Raw genomic sequence first — 18,487 nt, forward strand, 5'->3', positions numbered from 1 at the left:
ATGACTGCAACTCTCACCCCAATTGCCTGGGTCTTCCGGGCTAAACATTATTGGCATTGATACCAAAACATTCATGTTCGCATTTTTTTGCAATTGAGACTTATTATTGGTAGCCTATAACGAATGTAAAATTTATCAATCGTAATAATCGTCGGATTATATATTTTCTCCCCCTTAAGAGTCACGACACGCAAGGTACAACGAGATACACAACATGCAACGCGATTAATCGCCCTCAAAATGCGCGGTCGCATATTTGCTATGTATTAGGGTTACCGTATTTGGAAAATCTGAAAAGAGGACACTTTTTCAAAATTTTCAAACTTGCAAAACCGGAGGAAAATCCTGAAAAAATGGTCAATTTTCTCGCTCAGTGCCCAAAATAAGTTTTCCTTTCACATTGCTAGGTGGTTGACTAAAAAAGGTCAACTTTCCGGATCAGCTCCCGAAATACCCACAAGAGCGTTACTTCGGTTCTCATTTACAGTATTTCAGTCGAACTGGACCCTAAATTTGACCAAAATTCTCAAAAAAAGAGGACAAAATCTCAAAAAAGAGGACATTTGGGCGTCCTCCGAGGACACTTTCAAAAAAGTCAAAAAAAAGAGGACGTATGGTAACCCTACTATATGAGTTTCACGTAGCCTGCGTACACGTACGTGCAGACTGAGCAAGGAAAGAGTGCATTAATGATTAACATCACGTCACATGGCACAAACACATGCGATATAGTCTGGATACTGTAGAAGCTGTCCTCGTTCGGTGTCCAATTTTGACGACAAATTGCTAGGCTTGTTTTGAGGTCTCGTCATTTTTGCGTCTTGAGCTTGACTGGCATGGCCACATTGACGATATTTGTGCCACTGTATGCGGTTACGTGTATTGCACGTGCACACATTACTTACTACATTACATTGCTTTCAACAAGATGCAATCAATATTGGTCAATATTTTCGATATCAGATGGGTGGCAGACGGAAGATGTGCCCATCGCCAACTATTAGCCAGGCTATTGAAAAGAGGGAACATTAAATAAAGGTAACCCATGTAGCTGGCAGTGCTAAAAGTCAGAAAAATGGAATCCACAAGGTTTCGACTTGCTACAATTAGGCCTACTCGACATCATATTTTGACAGCAGCTGTACTTATTATGTACATATTATGTACATATTCATGATTCCTGAGATTTTGCGCCTACAGGCCTCAATTGTGTACAAACGTACAAACGCATTTGCGCGGTCCATTCATTACTCCCCTCAGCTAGAGCTAAAGAGCTGTAAACGGAGAGACTAATGAACCGCGAAAATACGTATTTTCATCATCACAGAAGTTTTAGCTCAACCTGAATGTAATCGCACTAGCTGTGTCGGCCTTCGGATCGCGCCTTACTTTTCATGGAATACATTATATTAACAGGCGTGAATGGATTTTATTGTAAGAATGCCGAACGTCCAGTCGTAAGAAACTTATGTAGTTAGGATAAAGTAATTTTATCCATACGGTTGATACCATGCCTAAAACAGCTAAGAAAGACGGTGGCTGGGGTTGGGTGGTCGTGGGTGGCGGTTGCGTGATATACCTGATTGTTTTTGGACTGTTGAGGTAAGTTGATTATTTCATTTTGATAAACCAGTCTCGCCTTTTAATTGGTAGTCTAGCTGAACTCGAGTGGCAACTGGTAACCATACTCCATCCATGTGTGTGAGACCGCAATCACATGTTCAAAACCATTGTTTGTTCATTGTGACGCGACGATTTCTTATAAAATAAACTTCAACGAACAACACATTCATATTCGCAATTTATTCACTATAAGCTTTTCAACTGACCTCGTCGGTAATGGCAGTCAGTATAATCAGAGATTGCAATTCGAAATGTAAAGATGAAATAGGTAGTGTGACGTAAGAATGGTATAACAACAACAACGACAGATTTCACAAAACGAGAGCGTTAAGCAAAAATGCAATTAGTGCAATACAAATAAGCTATAATATATAACCGTGTATTTCATTAGTGTTGCGTCTCTGGCTATATATTATAGCTTATTTGTATTGCACTAATTGCATTTTTGCTTAACGCTCTCGTTTTGTGAAATCTCTCGTTGTTGTTGTTATACCATTCTTACGTCAAACTACCTATTTCATCTTTACATTTCGAATTGCAATCTCCGTATTATACTGACGGCCACTACCGACGAGGGTCAGTTGAAAGGCTTATAGTGAATAAATTGCGAATATGAATGTGTTGTTCGTTGCAATATTCAAATTCTGTACCACAAGGAACCTATTTAGAATAAACTTCGTGCGTTAGCAAATATCTATCGATTGTTGTGGTTTTAAGTAGCATGCATGTCTGTCATAGGAAATAGCACGGAAGGTATACCTATGAAGATCGTCTTCGACACTCATTTGTTACATCAAACGTACTATTGACCCGCAACACAAGCTAGCATTTAGCAAGGACATTCGCATCCTTTTTGATGTCGCTGCAGTTCTCAATATTACGAAATCAGCGCGTATGAGTGCTATTCTCCGACTTCAATACTCAGTGATTCATCTATCGCATTTGCTCGTCGCCGTGCCACATGTAAGAAATGGCGTTGCCAATGAACATTTGTTCTCTCGGGCAAACAACACCCAGGTTATATCGTTGATTTTAATGCTGTAGCTCTGTATCGTGCGTTCTGACTGAACTTCTTGCAAATAACCCTGGTAATATAGACAACAGTATGTCTTCGCGACATTGTTATAGAATAAGAACAAGTGAACATCGCACTGCTCATCTCCTACAAATTTGATGTTGCAGTGAGACCTGGCGATAAATTACAAATGATGCGATCGGTATCGATCACAAAAATCTCATTACATCCTCAATTTGACCATCTCACCTGCAGAATACCGACGTGTTTGATAGAAATACCGTGGTCTGTTTACTATATCGTATGCTCTCGTATATAGCATCTTGGCAAACATTTCTCTGGGGACGAGACCCAGCACTGGACTTACTCACTCAACTCAATAACGCAAGGGCTCGATCTGAATTCTTGTCTGTAGGATGAGACAGAAACTTTCACTGTACTGTAGTGGCGACTATGGCTTCACAATGGTTAGGTAAAGGTTAAGTGTTTGACCCATGCTTGGTAAAACCCAAGACTTGCTTGTAGAATGGTATCCATGACTTCCCCGTTGGGTGCTTGGCAGGTGCCAGTCCGAGAAAGCGTACAGACGGGAAGGAATGGTGCTAAATAGACTAGTTTTCGGTTCGTTATCACCTCAAAGCACCGTGATGACGCGGACGAAAATAAACCGTGTTCTTTAATTGACATCGATCAATGCGCATTGTAATAACAAACATTAGGTCGCGGTTTTATCAACTGCACTGCATTAAGAAGTACATTGTTCGCATGAAATGAGGTAAGTATTATGAATTTTGAGGAGCAAACATAATTTTAAACATAGGCTTATCTCGAAATTTACGATATCATTTGGGTGCCGCGAGTATTAATAAGTTTTGGCAGGGCGCTGCGAACAAAAAATAGTTTAGGAACCGCTGGCCCATCCGGTTGGCGACAATTCAATTCAATTTGTTGCTAAAAATTTTATCATTTCAATACACCACAAGACTGCAATACAATGTAAGATAGGAAGGTGTCGAAACACAGCCACGACACAGTCCATCATTATAGATTATAATATAGATTACTGACTTGTGTGTTGTAGTTGAACGGCTATTATCCATTCATAACTCGATAACTATACGTTGAGTTTGTTTCCCTACTTTTATAGCCTTAGCATATCCAGTTATCCGCCTGCTTGCCTGTCTACACTTCGCCGGTCCGATTTAATATATTGCCGCAGGGTAGCTGTTGTATACCCTGTTAAGTGTAGGTATATCAAATCTTGACATGTCATACCACCACGAAACATGGTAACGTGCCTTTGCGACAGGCGACGTTGTATAGCTGGAACATTCGGTTTCGACTGGCGAAGAGTATGCATAATATATTTTGTGTTACATATGTGCTGTTGTGCTATAGTGCCGTAAAATACGACTATGCAGTATACATGCTCTCGGTTGTCGCAAAATGGATCGTTGGTAAAAACGCTGTTTGCCAGACCTCAGCAGCTTTTAAAACAAGTTCCTTTCGTTACTGCGAAAAGAAATGCTCCTATAAATTCCCATCAAACACTATGCATAGAGCAGTAGAATCGGTGTATTGGGAATTATCGTAACATAACATACATGCGTGCATTGCAACTTATCTTGTTGAAGTTCATTAGCGAAATGGATTAACATTCCAAGTAAAATCCTAACTAACCATTACTGGTTGCGGCACACCTATCACGCATGGCGTATCGGATCTCGGTAATTTAATTCTCACCGCATCAAATACTGGTTGGTCGTTCATTACTTTCCAAACTAGATTCGATTTAGCACCTGAATATATGAAGACAGAACTGTGAAAATGTCTTTCTGGGATGATACCCGCGGATGCATGAGATAATGCAGTGTGGTGATGAAGAGAACGCAATACGTATGCGATTCCGCCAAGTCATGCAGAACTAGGCTGGTGATCATTTGTAATCTGGGAGACGGCAGAATATTTTAGAATAAAAACGCTGGCGTGTAACATTGGAAATTTACAATATCCGCGTGTCATTACTTGGTGGAACGGAACCATGGCTGAAATTGGTATTCCAGCGATGGTCACTGTTAAACTCGTAAACTGTTAAACATTCCATAATCGACCGCCAATTTTCAAACGACGCGAATAAATTAGTTCGCTTTCACCTTCCGAAAGGGCCGCCGATCGCCGCGGGTGTCAAGAATATGTTATAGTTGCTACACGGTGCATAACCATTGGTGCTATATATGCCGCTCACGATGATGCCTCACTTAAACGATCCCAGCATGCCTCGGTTACTCTTATTATAGGTCTTACGATATGTTTCTCCCCAATAATATATCACACACGAACTCGGCTGGCACTAAATTCCATATACTTATTTTGTAACAACGCTGCCGCGCTTAATTTCCGTCTGTCACGATTGGGAATGTCTTCATAAGATACATTCCGCTCCTGTAATCCTGGCACTTTGGCCGGTTACGAACTTATTACCGTCAACCCTCGGGACTTTGATTTTTCGCACCGAGTCCTAAACAGCACAAATTCAATACTGGAGAGGGATTGGTTTTCAATATGGGACATGCCACATGCGTCACGATTTCAATTTGACGTCACAATCTTCGGGAGCGAGAATTCATAAAGCTGAATACTACGAGTTCCGCTCCCGCAGTGTGATTTCGTCAGCCATAAAATTCGGTATTGACTATATGGGTACGTTGATAACAATTCATTGTATTTTATGGTATTAGTATTATTATAAATTACATATACTAGATTTAAATACTTACCCAAGTCGTCGGGTATGTGGCGAGATAGCGCAGTGATATAATCCGCGGCTACAACTCCAATGGGTGCGGGTTCGAGTCCGACCGAGTCCGACTTCCGATACTAAGTGCTGGAGGTTTAGCTAGGCTCCTCCTCGCCACCTCATCCGCTTCAGCAGTGTCTTATAAAAGCCTAGAGGTGGGTCGTGCTATAAGTTGGCAGTTACGGAAAATAAGAAAAATATCGGCCTGGTGTAAATGACCATGACCATAGTAGTCGACAAACACCATGAATACCCCAAAGCAAACAAATTCGTCAGGTGCGGATGTATTTTTTGACTTCAACTTCCACTTCTACTGAACAGTCCTTTTAGTAAAAACTATACTTCCATTTTAGACTTTATTAGTAGTCTAGGGATATCTTTCCATCACGTTTGTTGAGCGTAATTGTCAAAATGAATGGGCGAAATACCCCCTGTATCACGGTAATTTGTAGTGACATTAGTAATTTTGCGTTAGTCGTTAAGATGCATCCTGCAGTTTCGAAACTATAGCCACCTTCGATCGGCTATAAGTGTACATACGACGTCTAGAGACCAAATCTACGCTTTGAAACTACCTACCTGAGTACTATTGAAATACTTATTTTCTTCTTTCACTTAAATTAGTTTTGACATGTCTTGGAAATTGATACTTCGATTTGTAATTGAGTGGAATTTACGGCGGTACTTCTACAACTTCTACCGGAGTACCAGCGATGCTTACTCCGTTCACCTGTAATAATTAGTCGGCACCTTCCAAGTTGTTGTTGTTGTTGTAATTGTTGCGTCATCCGTCATCCATAGTTACTTGAGCGAATGGGGGCTGGATATTTATAAATATAAGTATAGTATAGTATATAGCTGAGTCGGCGTTGCGTTCTTGAAAGATACATTGTTATCATCATTTTCAGATGCCAGAGCGTCCTCTTCGTGCACATCGTTAACGAATTCGACTCCGATTTCTCAACGGTAGCATGGGTGTCGTCGATTGCTACCGGAACATTTTCATTCGCAGGTATAGTGCAATCTTTACCGCACAGAGCCGATACTGCATTATGCGACTTCGTACATTAGATTTCGGGGGTTCTAAGCGCGCTGGCACACGCGGCAAATTATCTACGAACGCTACGACGATATGTGTCATTATAAGTAAAACTTGACATCACTCCATCACTACCTTTCTCCAACTATCGTAAGGTCATTCTTTGCCGTCTAGTATAGTATATGCTATTTGAAATTATACTATGTACCGAATTCTGTTATTCTTTTTCAGGAGTTTTTGCTGCTCCGCTTATCGATAAGTTTGGACATCGTCCGACAGCAATGGCTGGTGGCTTGATCGCCGCAATTGGCTACATCGGAGCTTTTTTGGCACCCAATCTCATCGTTTTGATCGTAACCGCCGGGTGTATAACAGGTTGTTTAATCAAAATCATATTACGACCGTTTAGATCGTACGAAATAAAGTACGGTGCGTGCATAGGCCCGATGAGGGAAGTTGGCACAATTCGTTAATCGACTCATACGCGATTGTTGGACCGTTTGACTCCCGACAGTTTACATTGCATGCCCGATTATGGCGCCGACATATCGCTTTGCGTCTATTACAGTCAATGTCGCACTTGAAACAAATGGTTTGTTTGCGGTATTCATGGTGTGTGTCGACTGCTATGGTCATTTACACCAGGCCACTTTCTTAATTTTTATTCCGTAACTGCCGACCTGAAGCACGGCCCACTAGGCTGTTATAAGACACCGCTTACACGGATGATATGGCGAGGAGGAGCCTAGATACAGCTTGAACACTTTGGCTGGAATTCTTGAGTCGACCTCGGTCGGACTCGAACCCACAACCCACTGGTGTTGTAGCTGTGGATTATACCCCTATACGCTATCTCGCCACTTGAGAATTTTTTTCAAACGGTGTATAATTAGGGTTGTATTTAAAACAAAAATCAAAACAAAACAAAAAGGCCCTAATTTAAAACATGTTTTTATTTTTTATTTTAGCCATGACATCACGAATAATCATTAGTGACGTCATAATGGATTGACGTTGACGATTGAAAATATAGGGTAAATATAGCTCCTTTGACGAAATATATGTACTATAAATATTGAACCGACTATTTTGAGGGTTACAACCATCACATATCGACATGCGTCAGCTAAATCGGGTGGTAATTGTCCGTGGGCTCATACAACATGTCTTTTGGAAAGTATTTACACACATATGGCATAATTTTACAATTAAAAAAAAAAAACATTTTTTTAAAAGGCTTTTGTTTAAAACACTGTTTAAGACATGTTTTAAACAAAGTGTTTTAAAACACCGTTTGTTGTAAATGCAACCCTATGTATAATAATGCCATAATTATTTACATACTTTCGAAAAAAACATGTAGTATGAGCCTATGGACAATTTGCACCCAATATCATCGATGCAGACGATGTGGAGTGGCTGGAACCCTCAAATCGCTGTCGATTCAACAGCTATAGCATGTAGATAAGCTATAGATCATTGTACGGAATGGCCGTTCACTGTTCAGATGATGATGACCGCCGACCGTAAATAAGCTACTTAACGATGTAGTCTCGGTTTAAGATATTTTGGTCTGTTTATGACAGTGGTCGGAAGCCATTTTCGTCGAAGGAGCCATATTCTCCCTATATTTTCAATTGCCAATGTCAATCCGCCACGACGTCACACTTAAAGATTCGTGACGTCTTGGGTAAAAAAATACAAAAAAACAACAACAAAATCATGTTTTTAGCCTTGGTTTTTAAGTTCATTTTTGTTTTAAATGCAACCCATAGTTACAGTACTATAACTGACAATAGTATTAATACTGGGATTTTCGTACTAATATAATCGGTTCATCTTTGAATTTTGGAAGGTGTCGGGATGAGTGTCGCGTTCGTGGCCACGCCTGTCATAATTGGACATTATTTCGAAAAGCGAAGGTCGCTGGCGATCAACATCGCCAGCATAGGTAAGTGCTGAAGAAAATCAACTTTCGTATTCTCCCGAAACCGACGCCAAAACGTGTCTTGTTCGATAATACGATTCGCCCAAGTCCAGTTCAAGTCGATGTTTTCGCAAAATGTTTCGACATATTTTATCACTCGCGACTGAGTTCTTTGAGGTGCCGTTTGCGAAAACTGTGCTTCCCCTCGATAGTTATGTCGCAATTGAAACGTCACTTTATCTATTCTACAACTTTACAACCGCCGTATACATACAGTCATCCACCTTGATTTCAAGTGTGACGTTACAGTCACCTGTGGGTATGACCAATGAAAACGATTAAATTCCGATTGTTCTAATTTCAACTGGCGTGTAGTGATGTACTCGGCGAGGTCAAGACGAGACACCAAACTTACATCCGGTATTTATGCCGCTGTCTCTAATCAGGGGCTTCATTGGGAACGCTGTCTATATGCCCCCTCAACGAATGGCTCACCGAGTCTTACGGACTGCAAGGGTACTTCCTGATATTTTCCGGGGTGCTGCTAAACGTCTGCGTAGCCGGCATGCTTATGAGGCCGCCGCCCAAGGATCAAGTCCCGGACGCCCCTCGAACCCGAGATTCAGAATTCGAACCGCCGGACGAAGAGAGCTCCCTTGTAGGGAAAAAGAACCCGGTAAGTCGAGATCGCGGTAATTCCGATTATCCGGAATAGGAATCAAGTATCGTGATGAATGCGACTTTGAGTATCCGATACAGCCAGGCGAGCGAATGGCGCCGTTAAACTGGAAGATTAAATATTTAGGCAGACGCCATAGTTTGGTTGAAGTCACAGCAAAGTAATCGAAATTATGCAATAATTTCAATTCAAGGTCTATACTGGACGTACGTTGACATCGTCTCGTTGTTCTCATTGTTTGTCTCCTGGTGCATTTTCTAGAGCTTTTATCGAGTGATTTGTCAACGGCGCTGTTAAATGATAACATCGTGACGTCGCCTTTTATTACCAGAGTGTTTCTACTTCATTATGATATTTTTAAATTTTTTCATACGTGTACAACGTCATTGACCATGGTGCCGGTTGCCCGACATATGAGCATGCGGCACATTGAAAAGCAACAGTTTGGCTTGTGCCACTTCAGCATGTGACTTCATAACGCCAAAACTAACCCTAACCCCTAACATAACACTGGAACTAGCCTTTATTTATATCTTAATACCTAACCCCAACCATAACCGTAACACAATCCTAAATTCAACCCTAACCAACACATAACCCGTAATTTAACCCACATGCTCATGTGTCGCATGCCCAATTGCCCAATTGCTGCATGTCGAAGCGTCGCGTGCTATAATGTCGCATGCTATAATGTCCACGGACCCATGTTCCCAAAGGCCGTCAGGAGATAAGCGCCGAATCTTTTTTTTTCAAATAAATAAACAACAACATTGTGAAGTAATCAATTTAGTTAGATCCCGACCGATATCAGATTTTTCTGCCGATACCTATCTTGCTTAAGTGCGTTTTCAAAACTCCAATGCATTTATTTGTAAAGCTTTCCAGCCATTACCATGCTTGGGCAATGGGCATGAAATAAACTAGAGAGGCTGCGTCTGGACACTTGTATGCTATATAAGACACGGGCGGCCAACCCGTGGCCCGCGAGAAGGTTTTGTGTGGCCCCCGAGGTAATTCCGGAAATTAGTTATAATATCAGGTAGAATTGCAAGGCCAACCAAAATTTGATTAGCCTGACCGCGAAATGTGATGATGACTAAAACATCAGTTCCGACACATTGGCGCTACCAGGGGCCAGCCACATTTATCGCAGATCTCGCTTGTGCGCTGGCAGCGAGATCGTCGGCGATGAAACATCTGCCACAAATAATTGAAGCATGTTCGCCTCTAAACCTTCGATATTGCTATGTCTAAACGCCGGAAAATCCTGTCCTCGCCGAACGAGGCCAGTGGTATACAGAGGCGACTCCCCCAATATATGCAAGTAACATATTTATTGATTAACGTAAGACCTTGATAGTTTCCACACCCTATTTCACGTCCACTTGTATGATTATAACTTTATTATAGTTACACGAGCTTTCGGAGCTCTACTCCTTCATCATGTGATAAGGTGCTTTATCACCGGATGTAGGAGCAGAGCTCCGGAAGCTCGTGTAACTATAATAAAGTTATAATCATACAAGTGGACGTTAAATAGGGTGTGGAAGCTATCAAGGTCTTACTTTTATATATACCGACTGCTATCGGCACAACAACGTATATTTATTGATGGAATTCATTCATTATCTTTGAAAACATTTCGCGATTCGCGCGACCAGAACATGAATGCGCACTGCATGGTTCCACACTGAGTTTTCATGACATAATTGTTATCAATTTTAAATCGTAGTAATATAAGTCTTGTTTCAACGTGACCTAATTCTGTTCGCTCCAATCGGACGACTAAAAAAGGGTCATCAACATTCAAGTGGCCCGCGCAATCGTTTGTAAATCTCATCTGGCCCTTTGGCCGAAAAGGTTGACCACCCCTGATATAAGACATCTATGAATATTCCCAGTCTAACAGTCGCACGTTATATTTTCTGTGACTGCCTACTACCATGTGGTGACGTCACGTATTTACCGATACATTGCCGATAATTCCTTCAAAATCTGATATCGACGCGATATTATCGGCGAACCGATAAAAATAATCTGTCGTGCTTTCATTTTAGTAGGTCAATTACCACCTTATGGTTGAAGTTATCGTGATTTGTAGTCTGGTACAGCCGTTGCATCCGATTCATTATCGCTGCTTATAAGAATTCCTAGCCATATATCTAGGGTTGCATTTAAAACAAACAGTGTTTTAAACAATTGCCGTTTTATAAAAAAACAAAATTGTGTTTGCGTTTTTTTCAAACGTTGTATATTTATGTCATAATTGTGTAAATACTTTCGAAATAACATGCAATATGAGCCGACGGACGATTTGCAATATTATACGATGTGGAGTGGCTGGAACCCTCGAAATCGCCGTCGGTTCAGCAGTTATAGCAAATAGATATCCGTCATTGGCACGGAATGGGTGTTTTGATGATGATGACCACCTACCGTAAAAATGCTGCATAACGCTGTAGTCCTGCATGACTAAAGATATTTTGGTCGAAGGGGCCATATTTTTCCTATATTTTCTATGGCAATCCACCGTGACGTCACACTTAAACATTCGTGACGCCATGGCCGAAAAAAACACAATAAAAATCAAGTTTTAAACATGTTTGTTTTAAATCGATTTTTGTTTTAAACGCAACCCTACACATTACGATTCTGTACGGCATTTACATCCAACAGGCACAGCATACCATTTGTAAATATACGTACAGATCAAATATTGAATTGACGACACCATAGTATATTTTTTACGGGTACTATGATATCATGTTGTCATTATCCCGTCTGTCGAACTATAGCGATTGTAGGTTGGCCGCGCCTTGTCTCGGGTGTATCCTGTAATGGATTCTATACGCTATCATTTGAAGTAGATTTCAACCAATTTCGAGACGTGACGAAGTTAACTCGCGCAATTACCATGCTGCTCGTGCGTATCCACAATTCCGTGATGTATGCTGCATTGAATCTACTCTCCTGACTGCCAATCATGATTTCGTGGTGCTTTGTGATTTTAAGTATGACTTTCAGCAGAAAGCGTACTTGTCGACTGACGAGTGTCAAGTATGTTTATTGTTTTCGGGCGCAGGATAGCAAGCTTCGTATTCGACCTACTTTATTCTCAAGAAGCCGTGCAGTTCATGTTAAGATGATACGACTGTTGTCGTCAATTGAACCGAGATATGTGTCCATTATTATGTCTTCCCAGGAATTTCGTATGAACTAACTATAACGATTCACGAACGATATCTTTATTTAGGATCGTTCGCAGAAGGATACGAAAGACGGATCCAAATCGATCGTAATGCAGCTTATTACCAATCGTTCATATCTCATATACTGTCTTTCCCAAGTGGTATTTCTCGCCGGTTTTCTGTGCAATCAACTCTACATCGTTCCGTACGCCGTGATCGAGGTACCGCTTTACCTTTATTGCGGGGGATATCGATTGTCAGATATCACGTCTTTTTCGGGCGACAGGTCGGGATACCTAAGATACAAGCGTCGTTTCTCATGTCGATTGGGGCGGTATGCGAAATCGTGTCGAGGATCTTGTTCGGTCTCCTGGGCGATGTTCAAGGGTAAGCAGAGGCGGTCAGTAACGAAATACTTCCACTTTTTGGAGTACTCTTGTAAGCTTTTCCTTGTAATATAATTACTCAACTGGTTCTAATTTTATGTTGCACATCTCCACCCACTTGAACAGTTTTGTAGGCAAAACTTGAGTACCAACGCTGACAACTTTGATCACCTCTGAGGGTAAGCAATCTAGACACAATATGAATGACCCGTCGGTTTGACTTATGTTACCAGCCTACCACCAAAACGCAGTCCGCAGTGACTGCCGGTGTTAGAGTATAATCATGCGTCTCCGAAACTTCGCTGGGTTGTGCACAAAAGCAGATATAGTCAAGGAATATCAGCGCTGCTACTCAAGTAGAAGTCGAAATAGCGTAAATTTAGTTGATGAAGCTATTTTCAAAATTACTTCAAGTGTAAGTATACAATGATAGGATTGGGAAATACTCAAGAAAGTGCTTTAAAAAACTAGATTCGGTTTAGGGTTCCGTACTTGCAGCAGTTCATTGGAGCTGACTATACTTTCGATATTGCGAGATATGTCTTCGCGACTAACGAGAAATTACCAATAACTAAACAATTGTAGCCTAATCTTCGACAGTGTATCCGTTACCAGAATACAGGAGCTATTTCATGCGGATCATGTGACACTTTCGCCCATACAAGCGAGGCAAACTTATCATCAAACACTTTATACTTGTGATAATTGAAATTGCAAATAAAGCATGTAGTTTTGCATGGGTGCTTATGCACTGGAATGCAGCCGTAGACTGCATAAGTAATCGAAAGGCGGCTGTGAATAACAAAAAGGTTGTCCACCCCTGCATTACAACATATTAAGAAATCGGGATGGGCTGTTACTGGTATCCACGCTGAGAGGGGTAGAGGTCAAATATATGTTGATTGTTATTTTCGACGCGGTTAGATTCAGTGTGTGACAATCACGACGCCCCACTCCTTTCTATATATTGTACGGTACAGCCTTACAGGATAAGCATTTGCTGGCCAATATGCATGCCGGATTCATGCTAAGAAAATTACTTATTTGGCTTGCAGGATTGACAGAATATGGTTATTCACGTTCGTCTTGTTCATATTGTCATTCTCGGCAGCGCTACTGCCCCTCATGAAGACGTTTACCAGCGTTGCTGCCATGATTGCATTTACCGGACTCTTCCAGGTATGTGTGTGTATGTCCACATGTGGCCCGCGAGAAGGTCTTGAGTGGCCCGCGAGGTAATTTCCGAAATTTATAATATCAAAAATGGATTGCACAGATTGTGAACTTGCAAGGCCAACCAAAAATTTGATTAGTTTGGCCGCAACACTTGAGATGTGATGACTAAAATATCAGTTCCGACGCATTGACAGATCCATCAGCCAGTCACATGCACATATTGGTATATCTTCGTACACTACAATAAAGCAGAATATTTTGCGATAGATTTATCAAAAGTAAAAATTTTCTACAAGCTTAGCGCAACATGTTGTCACTCGATTCCTTGTTTTTAATATTGTTGCCCTTTTTGTGAAAATGGAAGAACGCCTAATGTATCAGATTGAGTCAAACTATATTCGCGATTACGAGACAAAGTGTCTTTCAGCACATTGGTCCTTGCGTTTGCGCTCGCAGTAAGATCGTTGACTATGAAACCTAGGCACGGAAAGATTGACGTATGTTGGTCGCAGCTTTCGATATCGATGTCCGTGCGCCGAATAGCCCAGTCCTCGTAAACTTAGCCCAGCGATATACGGCAGGCCCGCAATATAGCCAAGTGACAATATTATTGACCTATGAACTTCAAAATATTTTCGCGCTTCGCGCGGTAAGTGGCCCGCGCAATGTTTCGTCAATCGAATGTGGCCCTTTGGCTGAAAAGGTTGGCCAGCCCTGATATAGCCTAACCATAATTCGTCATTGCGAACCTCATTGTTTTACCAATAGGAGAACCAAAGCATTGAGCAACGTGTACAAAATTGTAGTGCTCTCACTTATCATATCCATCCAGGGTGGATTCTCCGGTATGTCAGTCGTCATTTTAGCGGATATCGTCGGGTTAAAACCCTACGCTGCCGGCCTCGGAATTTCCACAATGTTGAATGGCATTGGAACTTTGGTCACTCCCCCGATCGCAGGTTAGCGACAATGCGCCTATGTTGCCCACCAACTGTATATAGTTGTGAAAATCGCATTATCTTCGTAGGACGCTTCGTTGACATCACTGGAAAACCAAGCACCGCTCTCTTCATAAGTGCCGGTATTTTACTTTCCGGTGCTCTGCTGTCAGCAATGATAAAGGTGTGTTCTCAATTATAGTAATCGCTTGCGATTCTCAATAACGTTCTGTGCAGGTAAGCTTACGTTACGAACGTAAGTCTGCCGAGTCGTCATCTGCCAAAGATTGAATGTCAATCATGGCGTTCTTCAACACAAAGTTCAAGATCCGCGCCAGCAATGAGGTGCTTGCGAACGCAAAAGATGGATCGGTTGCTACCACCCAGCTGATTGCGAAGAAAGAGAATATATGAATTTCCCCAATATCACGAGATTGATATATTTATTTATACTAAGGTTACCATATTTTGGAAATCTGAAAAGAAGACACTTTTCAAAATTTTTAGACTTACAATGATGGAGTAAAATCCGGAGAAATCGGTAAATTTTTCCCGAGTTTGTAGTTGGTTGACTAAAAAAGGTCATCTTTCTCGCTCGACTCCCAGAATACTGACTTTCTGTGACATGTTCCGGTGGTTCACTAAAAAACAGCTAATTTTTCTGGCTAAGTCCCGAAAAACCCGCCAGACCGTTACTTGAGCGCTGATTTCCTATATCTCAGTTCAATTTCCACGTATACATTTAACCAAAATCTTCAAAAAAGAGGACATATTTTTAGAAACGACATTTAGGCGTCCTCCTCCTTTCAAAAAAGTTTTTAAAAAAGAGGATAAATTCTCTTCAGAGGATGTACGGTATCCCTAATTTATACGTGTTATGATATCGCGATAGAACAGTGTGATCATTCCCAGATCGTTGGTCACCGATTTCTGAACAATTTCAGTTGTATATACGCCAGTAGTTGCAAGAGATAGTAAAAATGCGTTATACATATTTAGCTGTGTGTTCAGAGTACTTATTTCACTTTTACCAGCGGTTCTCAGAGACATGACTGTCACCTGGGTGAAAATTATTTGTGTCAGGGAGGGATTACTCCAACGCTATGCCATTACAAAACATCGCGAACACAGATAACGTACCGTTCCGATCTTCCACTCCAACATGTCTAGAGACCAGTGCTCAGCGGGCGTATGATAAAATCCAGGCCGTACCAGAATATTTAAAATGTATATCACTTTTATGTGCTGTACAAGATACCGCGACTAGGACTAAATGAAAGTTTAATAAGAATTTTCATCAATGCAACACACTACAAGACTGCGATACAACGAAAAGATAGAAAAGTGTCGAAACGACTTGGAGTAGCCTCTGAAATCAGACACCCATCCGGGCCGGGTAAAGAGGAGGCATGCATACGCACACTGAAAAGTATAACAAGATAATACAAAAAGACAGGCGACAAAATGAGTTGGCATGATGACGGAAGGCAATAAGATCGATACGTCAGGCCGTAGTCCGGTAAACTGAAGGGCTGACTACGCAGTTATTTTACTCTAGATTTAGTGTATTTTAACTTTACTTTTCATTGAATGTGTATCTGCATGCCTCCTTTTTTACGTCGCCTAGGCCAGGTGGTTGTCTGATCTCGAAGACTATGTACTCCAAGCAGAGTTGGATCAATTGTAATTTGTAATTGAGCTGAATGTGATTAATTACATTTTTCATGTAATTGTAATTGAAGCATTTCTATTTTGTGTAATTGTAATTGTAATTTGATCAAAATTTTGCCCAATTGCAATCTCAATTACATTTTCATGGAAACCTGACAATCACAACATAAAATAATCATTTTATCAATCACTTATTCGTCGCACCAGTGAAAATCCGGTGCGAACCAGGATGACGACGAGGGGCCTTAAAATCCTTAGTAAACAGTCACCACATGTAATAATTAGCCTATTTACATCGGTGTTCTATGCGTGCTGCGTTGTAACTAGATAATTCAGTCACGCTAAACTGTTTCCAATACTTCACTAGCAACAGCAAACTTTGTTAATTACAATATAGGCTAAGCCAGTGGTTCTCAAACTGGGGGCGTGCTCCCTTGGGCGGCGTGAAAGCATCTGAACGGGACGCGACGCTCCAGTGAACTGAAATCTTTTCCGCCCTTGGCCCGATTAACCTCCGTTTTATGGTTATTGCTCGGTGTATAGTCTGAATTTCGTATTGGAGAATTCTCTCATCAACAGTCATAACCTTCCATACCATCAAACTATATATAGGGTTTGCTAACTTTCTGGTTTCATTGTGTGCTATGACGATAAGGGGGGCACGAAATATTCACTGTCATAATGAGGGGGCGTGTCTAAAAAAGTTAGAGAACCAGTGGGCTAAACTATATCTTAATATTTTAAAAATGGATGAACAGCAAATAAACTCTGCTGAAACCTGTGCTGAACCATTTCCTACACCACGGTCAAAGTTTTTTTAATCTCTGACCAGTACCGAGGCTTGTTGTAACAATAGCAAAAAAAATTCAAGTTTCCAACCAAGGCTTCATCTAACTTGATCACGCATTTGTAGAGATGTTATCCCAATCTTGGCCAAATTTACTGAGGCCAGAAACTTTTCGCATCCTAATGTTCATCAAATGCAATCTAACAGTTTCCGAGCAAGTGAAAATGTAAATGCGAACCAAAATATTGTAATTATTAGTTATCAGGAGGTTCTCTCCTTTTGCATTTATTTTAATTTTACGCACCTTATCGGTATCCTCCTCATCGCTGACGCCTTACCAATTACATTTCATTATCCTGACTCAGCTCTATGTAGCCTAATCGTTTGATTATATTACATTGACTGTTCTGTAGCCTATTCTCTGTTAGTCGCTCAAACCTGCGGTTCTTAACAGTCGCTTGAAACATTTTTCTGTGCTTGTAGTTTTCAGTACTCATGATTAGGAATAGTTCGAATACGTTCGAGTTTTTTTAATTAAAGGATAATCTACATATCAGGAATGAAACATGAATAGTTTGAGATTGTTGCTAATTACGTCGCTACGGCTGTCAAAGAACACCTCTTTACTGAATCACTTACCTGTTTGAAAGTAATTGTAATTATAATTGGAATTACTACATATTTAACAGTAATTGCAATTGTAATTTGATATTTTTAGCATTGAGTAAATGTAATTGTAATGTAATTGAAACATGCAAGGAAGTAATTGTAATTGAATTAAAATCTTGTAATTGATCCAACTCTGACTCCAAGTCGTTTTGACACCTTCATATTTTTCATCGCAGTCTTGTGGTGTATTGAAATGACAAAAAATATATTTTTAGCAATAACTTGAATCGATGACCTAGTGTTCTAGTGTATTTTTTCCAAATTTTGACGAATTTATCAAGCGTTTTTTCTCGAAAAAATATTTGTAAATGAGGATGCTATTCTGATGTGCTTCAAATAATTTTTATACTTGAAGAGATAGCAATTAATATTCGTCTACACTTGCTCATTTCACACTAGAGCCAACCCAATAGTGAATAGGACAATGCCGTGCTTGCCACACATTTCCATCGGTAGCAGACCGTTTAATATCCTGAGGTCAAATCCAGGACTGGCAGATTATAAACCAGATCATAGTATGGGTGACGTTTATAGGACAAAAACTGAGATCTACCAAGCCAGCCGTCAAGCTTGCAGTCCGACCCGTTTTCAA

At 40.8% G+C, this 18,487-nt stretch overlaps 1 protein-coding gene across 1 annotated transcript; it reads left to right on the forward strand.

The window, feature by feature from the left end:
• Window positions 1-1,235: 1,235 nt before the first annotated feature.
• Window positions 1,236-15,766, forward strand: LOC145433475 (monocarboxylate transporter 2-like). Its single transcript, XM_080310592.1, has 11 exons — window positions 1,236-1,602; window positions 6,344-6,447; window positions 6,706-6,849; window positions 8,330-8,425; window positions 8,848-9,077; window positions 12,334-12,489; window positions 12,555-12,655; window positions 13,710-13,833; window positions 14,663-14,789; window positions 14,858-14,952; window positions 15,006-15,766. Exons 1-11 carry the CDS (start codon window positions 1,511-1,513, stop codon window positions 15,057-15,059), a joined length of 1,323 nt encoding a protein of 440 aa, XP_080166718.1. The 5' UTR covers window positions 1,236-1,510; the 3' UTR covers window positions 15,060-15,766.
• The last annotated feature ends 2,721 nt before the right edge of the window (window positions 15,767-18,487 follow it).

The sequence above is a fragment of the Botryllus schlosseri genome, chromosome 2, assembly GCF_051294905.1.
Source record: "Botryllus schlosseri isolate E-star chromosome 2, Bs_hap1, whole genome shotgun sequence".
Classification (NCBI taxonomy): domain Eukaryota; kingdom Metazoa; phylum Chordata; class Ascidiacea; order Stolidobranchia; family Styelidae; genus Botryllus; species Botryllus schlosseri.

Excerpts from the sequence above, each read along its gene's own strand:
- LOC145433475 (XM_080310592.1), top strand. The coding sequence starts at position 1,511 with ATGCCTAAAACAGCTAAGAAAGACGGTGGCTGGGGTTGGGTGGTCGTG. Across the intron at positions 13,834-14,662 it reads CATTTACCGGACTCTTCCAG|GGTGGATTCTCCGGTATGTC; the intron begins GTATGTGTGTGT and ends ATATCCATCCAG. Across the intron at positions 14,790-14,857 it reads GGTCACTCCCCCGATCGCAG|GACGCTTCGTTGACATCACT; the intron begins GTTAGCGACAAT and ends TTATCTTCGTAG.